This window comes from Pocillopora damicornis, chromosome 10, assembly GCF_964200805.1.
Source record: "Pocillopora damicornis chromosome 10, jaPocDami1.2, whole genome shotgun sequence".
In the NCBI taxonomy this organism is placed as follows: domain Eukaryota; kingdom Metazoa; phylum Cnidaria; class Anthozoa; order Scleractinia; family Pocilloporidae; genus Pocillopora; species Pocillopora damicornis.
This window is the reverse complement of record NC_142679.1, coordinates 11,649,625-11,661,243: the sequence shown is the minus strand read 5'-3', so window position 1 is coordinate 11,661,243 and position 11,619 is coordinate 11,649,625. Positions and strand designations below refer to the sequence as shown.

The following is an 11,619-nucleotide window of genomic DNA, read 5'->3' as shown; positions in this document are numbered from 1 at the left end:
CAGCTGCAACCCTTGCGAACTGAATTCCCAGTTTTCTGGGAATTCCTAGGAATTCTCAAAAATTCCCAATTATGCAAATGACCCTTGCAAACTGAATTCCCAGTTTTCTGGGAATTTCTGGGAATTCTCAAAAATTCCCATCTATGCAAATTAACTCTGATTTAAAAAGCTTGGAATTACTGGGAATTTCTGGGAATTAGGAAGACTCCAGTTTTGTGAGGACTTGGAATCCCTAGGAATTCCTAAGAATTCTCAGCTTTACAAACTACTTATAATTTAAGAAGTGTGGAACTCTTGGGAATTGCTGGGAATTGAATTTGAGGCAATTTTAATACCCTGAGGTCCACATAAATTCTAAGAAATTCTCAATACCTTGAATGCGAAGGTTTTAAGAAAAAGAGTAATTTCAGAGGCTTAAAACTTTGGCTCAATAAAAGGTATGCTATACAAAACTTACCAAGAGATATACATACATGTACATGTTTATAACTTAAAGATCATGAAATTTATTACTCAAACTAAGTTTTAGTAAATCTTTACATTAATATGGATTTTCTCATGAACCAGCTGTCAGTTATGTTAAATGGAAATTGCCAACTTCCACAATAATTAACAATAATTACATTGTTATCTTACTTCCCTAACCTACATTACTGGTTGCCTTTGTTAGAAAACCTTGGAACAGTCAAGCTCAGTTGCCTCAAACGCTGTCAGAGACTTTTTGTTGACAATACTTTTAGTAGAAATTTCATGCCTTAGACAAACAAATTCAACACCTAATTAATCTTTCTTTTTTCATGATTGTTGTTGCTGCTTTTTTTCAGTTTTTTGCTCTATTTTCATGACTAATTGCTGTAATTTGTTTTGCTGTTTTTATTCTTACAAAACATTTTTGTAAGAGTTCCAATACTTGTGGATCATCCACACACTTTGCAAACATTTGGCATGCAGACAAGACAGAGGTAGTCAATGTACCCTTTGAGGAAAAAAACCTTTTATATGACGTCTTCAATTTACTTTATTTGAAACTCTGATCTGAAAATATTTGTCAACAAGACTTGTTAGTAGTGAGAAGTACCAACCAAGTTTCCTTTCATAACTTAATTTCTTAAATGTCCCAATCACTGGATCTCCCAAAAAAATATTACATCTTTTTATTTTTGGTGCAAATTACAAGTCCTTCTTTATATAAAAATGAAAAGTGCTAGTCACACTTCAGTAATAACAGCTCTTAAGTTTACTTGTTGTTCTTCTCTGTCTGTCAGCTATCAACAAAATTGTTTTATACTTCGGGCAGTGCATAACTATTTGTGGACCAGAGTTCCAACGCACCTCTGTAATCGCATATAGCTACTCCTGTCTCTTGTACAAATGTTTCTCCTTTGTAAGACGCACTCTACTATGTTGTCAATACTGCTTTAAGTTCAGTGGAAACGACTGACTGAGGAATCGAGATGGCGGCGTTGGAACGTGTTGCTGAACGCTTGCTACGGTCAAGCTTTGTAGATTTAGGTACTGGTACACTGGGATCATCTATGTATCTCTTACACTTCCGAATGTGGTATCCTTCTTTTATAAATATGAGGGTAAAAGACGATTTGTAGTCGCATTCAAAACTGTGATTGGCTTGTGTTATTTCTCACCTTTGCCATTAACACAACTCAACTGAGTTTCGAGTCTTTGTTTCCTCGACAACTTTCGGCCACAAATCGTGCATTTGTAATACGATCGATTCTTGTCGATTATTTCTACATAGAGTGAGCTCACATTTTTATTTATATCACCAAGCTATCCATCTTCTAGAAGCAGAGAACCGGTCGGAGAAGTTAAAATAAAGTTGGGCGCTTCTCTTAACAATGCAATCGGCAAGCCAGCGGATTCACTTTGCTAGCCAATGACAAGTCCTAAAAGATCCACGTGATCATGCCCGTGATCGGAAACAAAGAAGACTCCATTTGGCGCTCATCTTTGAATGTATTTTTCATCGGTTGATCGCTTTTCTCAACTGTTTTGCTTAATATAACATTTCTAAAGATAGCTTTTATTCTGGTTCAATGGGAAAACGAGAATAGCGTGAGTGTTGTAAAAGAGAAGAAAGTCGTTGGCGCCGTGGAGTTAAAAGTAGGGACAACAGTTGACATATGGACCGGTACAAACAAGGGTCGAGTGGCCATCTGTAAAGCTACGATTTTGAAAGTTTGTGGTGAGTAAAAATTGCGATATTCGTTGTGATCAAAATCTTATAAAAGAATAGATGTAGCGGGTTGAATTAAGCTTACATAACGCTCGGCGCAACTGAAACTAGAATAATTCTGAGAATCGAATCGGTCACTTGCATGCCGCAGTTTCTTAAGCTTATGCTTTACAATGAAATAAACCTATCAGTAAGGTTTCAAGATTCCTCTAGTCACGTTTGGGAACATTCAAGATTCATAACAAACCTTAGTACATAAAGAAGCTCTCCTTGGTAAAAACAAAATAATGTATTCAGCCCTTTTTTAGTAAAATCCATGAGAGAGATGTACTAACTCCAATATAAAAGTCACTCAATATAACAGAGATTTCTCAATTTGAGAATCCAATGAATGCCCTTTTCCTCATAGCCATCTTAAAAGCCTGGTCTGAGCTTTAAACATACATATTTTAATATATTATTTTGTTTTCAAATTCAGATGTCAAGGAATCCAGTTACAAAATGGTCAAGGTTCTTGTTGACAACCTCATTCAAGGCCAACTCATTGTGAGTCCAGGAAAAAAAATACAAACAGTACAAACAGCAGCTAAGTTTGCAGTTTAGGATAACTTCATTCTAATTTATTGTTACAGTTATAACAAGATTTTAATCAAAAAATCAATTTTATTTGTCTGTAATTAGCCCCTTCACTCCCAAGAATATAACTATATAAATATAACTTAGGATATTGTATTTTTTGGAAAAGAATCAACAGATTTTATTCACAATTTGTGTCAAACCAAATTTAATGATTGATTAGAACTATTTTATATGAATAGCTGTAATTGAGGATTAATCTGTATGAAGTTTTCAAGAAAAGAAAAATAAATCAAATTCCATCCTAATATTACCACACATTGATGTTAATAATTAATCAAAAATATTTTACATGTACGCCTTAATCAAGCTTTTAAATAAATTTCATTGAATACTTGAATTTTAGCTGGTTTTTTTTTAATTTAAAGTATTTATTTTATATCATAAGCCTCAAATTTTTGCTTAAAATTCCCAGTAATTCTTAAACATTCCTAAAAATTTCCAGAAATTCCTAGGAATTTTTTAGATTTACAGCTTTTCAGGGAAAGTCATTGGTTCTCTGAGTTGGAATTCCTAGGAATTCCTAGGAATTCCAAGTCCTGTTGGCTATAAACTTGGAATTTCTGGGAATTTCTGGGAATTTCTAGGAATTTCTAGGAATTTCTAGGTTTTTAGAACCAGAGTTGTTATGGTTGGGAATTCCCAGTCCGAATTTACCGTGAAAATTCACACCTTTATTCCTAGGAATTCCAAAAGCCATTTCGCAAGGGAAGTTCACATCTATTTTGGTATCTTCACTAAGTCCTGCTGAGTATATTGATAAGTAATTCATTATTAAGAAACTAAACTTTCACACTTAAACTGTATGTCTGAGCCTATAGTAAATTAAAAATAAATGATCTTAAGGTGGTACAATCAATAAGGAGGTGATCACAATTTTGATTTATAATGATCAAATTAATCAAGTCTTACTTATTATAACAACAATAATCAAAAGGTTTACACAAATCTGACTTGATATTGTCTGTTACCTCTTTTCATTCAAGAAGTGGTTGCAGGCATTGACCATAATGTTTTGAGATACACATTTACACTCAAACCTTAAACCTTAAAAATAAGGAGCTGCTAAATGGCTAAACCTAGGGCAGAAATTTTTAATGTTTTTGAATGGTTTTACTTGTTACATCTTAAATTGTATATATGATTTTCTTCTCATACCATGAATTATTGATTGATGTGCAGTAACCAGTATGATAGCTAAAACAAACTAGAAGGACACCAGTCACCTTCAAAATATCTAAAAGTATATCCATTGTAATGAACTTTACAGTTCCATAGTTAAACAATGTTTTCTTTTTTAAAATTTAGTGATAATATATATACATGTCATGCATGCAGAATTTTGCACCATTTGCTGTAAAACAAAAAACTTGGCTGCTGGGCATGTGACTGATATGGACTCAACACATCAGAAAGGATATCAGAGCAAGCTCTTACTTGTTCACTTGAAGGGTGGACAATGTAATTTCTAGAGATCATAATGATAAAATAGCCTTGATGGACCTATGCATCTGACACCATCATGATTTATATGAATTTTAACAGTTATGCCTCTTTCATTATATTTTTCATCATTCCTGTTTTCTTTTGTTTTTGAACATGAAACCCTACATATCATACAAGTGTTAAGTGCATTTGAGTTTTATTACCATACATAATCTTACTTATCTAACTGAGTGTGAAAACCTTCAAAACGTAGACAGTCCATTTTGTTTTCTCTTTGAAGATTTTCATCTCTGCTCGTGTTATAATAACATCAATTACTGCACTTGGTATTTTTATAAATGTTTGTTTGGTTCTTCTTTTGCTACTAGCCGGCTTGCTTGTTCTGAATTTCACTTTCAGTTAACAAAAAAAAGCTAGACAGAAGTCCAGGAAATGGTTAACCATATTACAAGTTGGCAATCATGGTGTGACAACTTTAGCTCAGCTCTGTGTTTTGTACTCTTATAGGGTGTGTTTTTTCAACCATGACAGTGCACATTATATCTGAACTTTATCATTAAAATGGATCATGGGCACATATCTAAGGGGGCTTATTACAAAAATTTTAGAAAATTTCAATAATTTTTCGAATGTTCTGTTTGAAGCAGTAAAGAGTTCCAATTTCTCATGAGTGAAAGAGTGAGAAGGCTTTAGGAGGGAGCTTATATCTGTGAGGGATTATAATTGCATGTACTTCTTTGTTAATACAAGTAGATGGACCTTATAATAACCAGGAGGGGGCCTTAAATTAGTGGAGGGGGGGACTTTAATAAGCAGCAGTTGACAGTAAAATAAGTGACCTCTTACTTTTCTCATCAGACTCCTGAACAGGGACTGTTGTGTTAGTGGGGGGTGCCTCCCCATGATCTATTTAAAATACACACAAGGATTTATTGATTTATAGTGATCAAATTAATAAAGTCTTAATTATTATGATAATAAATAATAGGTTTACACAAATCTGACGTGATATTATCCGTCGCCTCTTTTTCATTCAAGAAATGGTTGCATGCATTGACCATGCCCTTGATGTTTTGAGATACACATTTGCACACTAACCTAAAAAATAAAGTGCTGCTCAATGGGTAAACCTGGGGCAGTACTTTTCAATGTTTTTGAACAGTTTTTGTTTTCACATCTTAAACTGTACATGAAATTTCTTCTCATACCATGAATTATTCATTGTTGCTGTAATCATTACCACGAAGATTGCTTTCATATTTGTATAACCAGTATGATAGCTAAAACAAATTGGTAGGACACCAGTCACTTACAAAAGATCTATATGCATTGTAATGAACTTTATGAATGTTGTACCTTTAAGAAGGCTGACAAAATGGCAATCATATATGTGCCCCAGCCAAATTGGATTTCCACCTTTTACTTCACATTCTGGTTTGATATGGATTACCAATCTTTTGTCTCCAGGTAGTGGCCTGATCACATTAATATCTCTTTTGTAGTTGTTTGCTGCTGCAAAGATTACAATTTCATCACCCCAAATACCATCCTTTGCCATGTGTGTTAGGTACTCCTTCCATGTACCAAAACGGCTATGCTGATCACTGTCTAACAGGCTGAACAGATCAGTTCCATTTTTCTGAAAGAAGAATCAATGAATTAGGTATTTAGAGGATTAGAGTTGGCATTGCAAAAACAGAAAATCAAAATTATGCAATATCTGATTTTTGAACTTCGTTCACAAATTGTCCCTACAAAAAGTAGAGGCAGACCCGCAAAGATTTTTACATATATAAAAACTAGAATATTATAACCAGCTAGGTGGGTATTTTCAGTTCCAGAATCGGTGTACTTTTGGAGAAATTCAGATAAACGTTTTCCCTGTTTTACCCGACGACAAAAATGACCGAAACGGTACCGAGATGAATAATCCATTGGTGTGTCCACATTCACTCCCAGGGGAAATTAATTGTATCAAAGTGAAGATGAATGATGTTACTATGTATGGTAGAAGTGCCAATTTGTAATGTTGTATTTAGCGTGAGATAGAGAAATAAACATTTCACTCTTTTTTGCGACGTTTTTGTATGAAAATGAGGCCTCAGGCCTCGAAGAAACAGCCGTTGTTACCATAGCAACAAAGTGCTGCAACCTCTAAAAAGGGCATTTTTGTGCATCCCCCTGAGTGCCTAACTGCATGCAAAATTTGTAGGAAGGTTGAAAATTTCCATTTCCCAAGATGTTTGATTCTTACAGAGACTTGTTCTTAAATATCAATCAATCAATGAAAAAATTTGTATTTTGGTCCATGAATAAATTTAGTAGAGTAATAACAAAACAGCCGATGAGATAAACATTACGATCACACTGCATCACACGAGTGATCAAAAATTTGCAGAGCCAAGCAAAATGGAAACCATGTAACTGAATGTAAAATTGTTCTCTCCAAATGTAAAGTCAGGCTATTTTTCAAAAGTAAAGAAACTTGGATAAGCTGCCTCAGCTCAAATATGCAAATTGACGAAAGAAGGCTGTGTGGCCATGGTCAGAGATTGATCTGTTGGCATGGATTACAGAGAAGAGAAACTTCAGCTTTATAGCTACTTCTTCCTTCCCTGGTGTGACTGAAAGCACTTGAGCTTGCCAAAAATGAAAAATACCAAACTCCTGAGGAGTTTTGAAGCCAGAAAAGTAAACGATATTTAGATCCTTATAAACTTTGTTGCAAATAAAAAGAAATGCTCTTTACTAAAGATCTTGTCTAGAAAGCCAAGTTTTCGTTAAAAAATCTGAGCGATTGACATGATGAGTCTTTACAGTGTTGTTGTCGCACAATAACTCGTTCGTGTCTTAAGCTGTTATAGTCATTGGTGTTGTTTACCAATGTTCACCAATGTTTAAGCTTCTGTTAGATGTTCACCAATGTTCACCAGTGTTTTTTTACTAAATATCGTTTACTTTTCTGTATGTTTAACTTCTAATAAGTTGTATTGGATTGACGACCAACTCGCCGACGTCTCTACTCGATTTTATACGTCGGCGAGTTGGCGTCGGCGAGTTGGTCCGTCGGCGAGTTGACTGTTTACCCATAGTTGCACGTTTCTGAAAAATAAGTATCTCTGAGAGAGAAGATTTTTAACAGTTTTTCTCAGTTGGTCTCACATTAAATCCTTCACATTACATATACATACACAAAACAGTGTGAATCCAGGAGGGAGTTAAAAAAATGACATATTTAATTATGTAACTGAGAGAGCAACTGACACAGTTTTTAATGGTACTTAAAAATACCCCACAAAACTTACCATTTTTGGGTTGTCTCTGAGGTACTGAACTAAGGTTTCCCTTACTACATCATGTGGAATTGGATCTTTTTCACCATTTTTCAGTTGTTCTGATAAAGCATGGAACAAACAATTTCCCATCCCTTCATTATCAGAAACAATGAAGCCCATGTCTGATACAGCTTTACTCAATTCATCTTTTAGTTTAAGTGTAGGAACTCCTTTGCTCTTGACTTTACTTCCAATGATTGCATCTTTCAACTTTGCAAGATTCTTGTTGGTTTCTCCAAGAATGCCTAAAGGTAACAGACATTTATGTTGTGAAAAATAATAAAAAAACCCATAACTATCACAATGTTAATGCATATGTGACCTTTAATTCTCAAGCCTCCATGAATTAATTAAGCCATGCAGATGAACATGAACTCCTTTCAGTATTTTCCCCCTTCATATGTTTTCTTTTTGAGAATTTAGTGATAATATACATGTCATGCATGCACACATACCCGTGATTAGAAGGAAAAAACAACAACATCAAAATAAGAAAGCTGTTGAACAGAATTCAATTTGCATCATTAACTGCAAAACAATAATATATCTTGTTAGCTTTTCCTTGAAGAAAGTACCTGCATGGTGACCCATTTATCAGTCTCAGACAGACTGAGAAATTTCATGCGACCATGGTGCCAAACATTGCATAAACTTCTTTGCCTTCCAACAGACTAGTTTGCTGAAAGCTCCATTATTCAGCTTAGATTTACTTGCTGGCCTTATAGCTGGACTTGTTCTTAACTTTAACTGTATATGCAGTAAATTTTACTTCTTTCAAACATATCCAGTGGCTGCATTCCATTATTAAGATTCGTGCTCTTGTTTGTTCATTCTCACTTTTCAAACATGCACCTTTAGTATGAAAAGTATTACCACAAACTGCTGCTTATAAGCCCTGAGCTTAGAAACTTTGAAGGTGTGGTGGGTTAGGAGGGCTTATTTAACAAGTAGAGAAGCCTGTGCTCTATTCTATTGTAAAATAGCAGGAAGCAGCTAGAGCAAGAAAGAAGTGTAGGGAGAAACACCAGACATAATATAATGTTTCTACCCGCCTCTCTTATTTTAAAGAGTCTGTTTAATTCCTAACACTTCACTTCTAGTTTTTCAGACAAACTTTAATTTCAAAGTGAATAACAGTATCGCCAGCATGCTCTATACTCTCATAAAGCATGCTTCAGTATGCCAATCAGAATCTTTGTTAGAATGGTTCAAATAATCTGATTGATTGAACAAAACTGCATGAAGCTGTCAAAAAAGCTAAACCATCAAAGTTCACAATCTACAATAGTTCACAAACTGAAATACATTGGCAGGTCAAATTTAACACATTTGCCTGAAGTCTTTCATCTGAAAGTGAAATGTTCAGTGAAATCCAGTTGAATTGTGGCTTTTAAAAACCATCATGATGCAAGTTTTTCACTGCATGACAATTAGATAACAAACTGCTCAAGGAATATGTTTCATAAATGAACTACAGCCAAATTTACAGGAACATGTATGTTTCTCCGGATGACAGTGCTGTAAAACTTGGCTGCTGTGACTGATATGGACTCAACACATCAGAAAAGATATCAGAGCAAGTTCTTATTTGTTCACTTGAAGAGTGGACAATGTAATTTCTAGAGATCATCATGATAAAATAGCCTTGATGGACTATGCATCTGACACCATTATGATTTGTATGAATTTTAACAGTTATGCTATTTTGGTTATATTTTTCATCATTCCTGTTTTCTTCTCTTTTGTTTTTGAACATGAAACTCTACATATTTTACAAGTGTTAGCTGTGTTTGAGTTTTATTACCATACATAATCTTACTTATCTAACTGAGTGTGAAAACCTTCAAAACTTGGACAGTCCACTTCATTTTCTCTTTGAGGATTTTCATCCCTGCCCATGTTATAACAACATCAATTACTGCACATGGTATTTTGACAAATGTTTGTTTGGTTCTTCTGTTGCTACTAGCTGGCTCACTTGTTCTGAATTTCACTTTCATTTAACAAAAAAAAGCTAGAGAGAAGTCCAGGAATTGGACTTAGGCCTTGGGCTTTGGCAGATAACTCAGACAGAAAGGCAAATAGACAGATAGACTCAAAAACTGGGCAGTCTGAGACTGCATGTGGCTATTAATATAGCACAAACAATTTTTGTCATGATTAAATGCATTTATTTACCTTGAGCCTTAGTGCCAATGCACTTTACGATTTTTATTCCAGGATTGTTGATCATTATATATTAATTTTATGATCTGCCTTATATATACTCCATCAAATGGAATGTTAAATATCAGTACAAGGAAAATGAATTCCCAGTTATATCTCCTATATAAGTAGAGGGGCTGGGATTTCAATCAACTATTGCATAATTATGATTGCTTCAGCAACTTGAGCAAAATTAAAAAATACAGTATATTGAGTAATTGGGATGTACAAATAACACACAATGAAATTACATACCAGCAGAATCTTTGGTATCAAGATCCTTACTATTCCCACTCTCACTTGAATTCTCTTTTATATGATCTGTTGCATGAATACCATTTATAAGAAAAAAGAAAATATTATGTACCTGCTGATACCTTGGATTTCACAAAACAAAACTACTTTCCTTCATTTATCAAGTAGGTTATTGTAACTGTTATAATCATCATTAACGGTTTATTCTTGTTGATATCATGAACCTTACTGGTTAAATAACTTTAGTAACTACCTTTCACAAATTCCAAAAATTAACTTTACCCTTTTGAAGTAATTGATAGAATCATAAACTTAACTATCTTTACGTGACTAAAAATTTTTCACAAAAACGTTTGAAAGGATTGGAGTTGCCTTGAGCAGAAAAGAATTTTGGAACCACTCCAAGCATACAGTTTACCCAAAATGGAAATTAAATTAAAAGCTTTGAATTTATGGTACTGTAAGTGTTTGTTCCTCCCACAGTTCTGAATGCATATATTGGGTATCATAATTAAGGACTGTCACTACTGACATAAAATACTTAAACGTTGAAACCTTGTTAAAGACCTTGAAGGGTGGAGATAGACATAGTAGAAAATATAAAACAAATGTCCTTAAGACTTTAAGAGTTCTAAGACATTTTAACTTACCAAGTGCGGCCGGTGTTAGGAAATAGGGAATAAGTTGTCCATCAGCATCCTCCCCTACCACACCGATGACACGTTTGTCTTTAATAATAGGTGATCCGAGGACAGCAGATTTCTCGATGGTACATTTCTTCCCCTTAAGTTTATGCCTTTTCTTTTCTTGGTTGTATTCGAATTTAAACTTCAAGAACTTTTTGCCTCCGATGAATGACTTTGCACAGACATCATTTTCAGTTAATGCACTTCCTGGAACAATCAACGTAAGTGCGTTGCAACTTTTAAGACCCTCCACTGGAATAAACGAAAAATTACCGGAATTACCGGCTTGCTTAATCTTTGATTGTCCTAGCTGATAATTCTTCACTTTGCATCTCGAGCTCCGATGGAATCTCACTGACTCGCGATTGATAAGGGCACGATCGTTCTCGTTAAAAACATCCTTCCAAGTCAGCAAGTACTGCTTCTTTTTCACATCAACAGCACTTGCCATTCCTCTTGTTTGGTAAAGAGGAGGATCGTGGACAACCTCTCTTACAGCAAAGATGGCTTTTCCGAATTTTTGTGATGGGGAATAATCCATCATCCATCTGTGGCCTAGTGAAACTCCGTAAGATTGCAAAAGCTCCTAACGGCGGTGTGGTAAGGCTAAGTTGTCAATGTTTCTCAGTGTAGTATTATAAATATCGAAAAATTTGCACGCTATCCTCGGAGGGCTGGGGGTAATAGCGGAAGTGAAGAAAGTTCAACATGAGAGTTTTATTAACATGCGAGGCAGCGAGGCGTGCGAGGCACCATGCGAGGCGTGCGAGGCATGCGAGGCGTGCGAGGCATCGCAATTTCCTTAATTTTTACACATGACCATATCGTGGGCTCAAGTGTAGCACTCATCGAGGTTATGTGT

The 11,619-nt window shown here is 35.0% G+C and overlaps 1 protein-coding gene across 2 annotated transcripts; it reads right to left on the bottom strand.

Moving 5' to 3' along the window:
- Window positions 1–352: 352 nt before the first annotated feature.
- LOC113683343 (uncharacterized) lies at window positions 353–11,469 on the bottom strand. Of its 2 annotated transcripts, XM_089186182.1 has the most exons (5): window positions 10,722–11,469; window positions 10,072–10,137; window positions 7,582–7,856; window positions 5,633–5,915; window positions 353–5,182 (listed from the first exon to the last, which is right to left on the bottom strand). In XM_089186182.1, the coding sequence occupies exons 1-5, from the start codon at window positions 11,299–11,301 to the stop codon at window positions 5,082–5,084; spliced, it is 1,305 nt and encodes a 434-aa protein (XP_089042308.1). In that variant the 5' UTR covers window positions 11,302–11,469; the 3' UTR covers window positions 353–5,081. The 2 variants fall into 2 exon arrangements, with proteins under 2 accessions (XP_089042308.1, XP_089042309.1); XM_089186183.1 differs by lacking the exon at window positions 353–5,182 and having other exon boundaries at window positions 5,586–5,915; window positions 10,722–11,298.
- Between the last annotated feature and the right edge of the window lie 150 nt (window positions 11,470–11,619).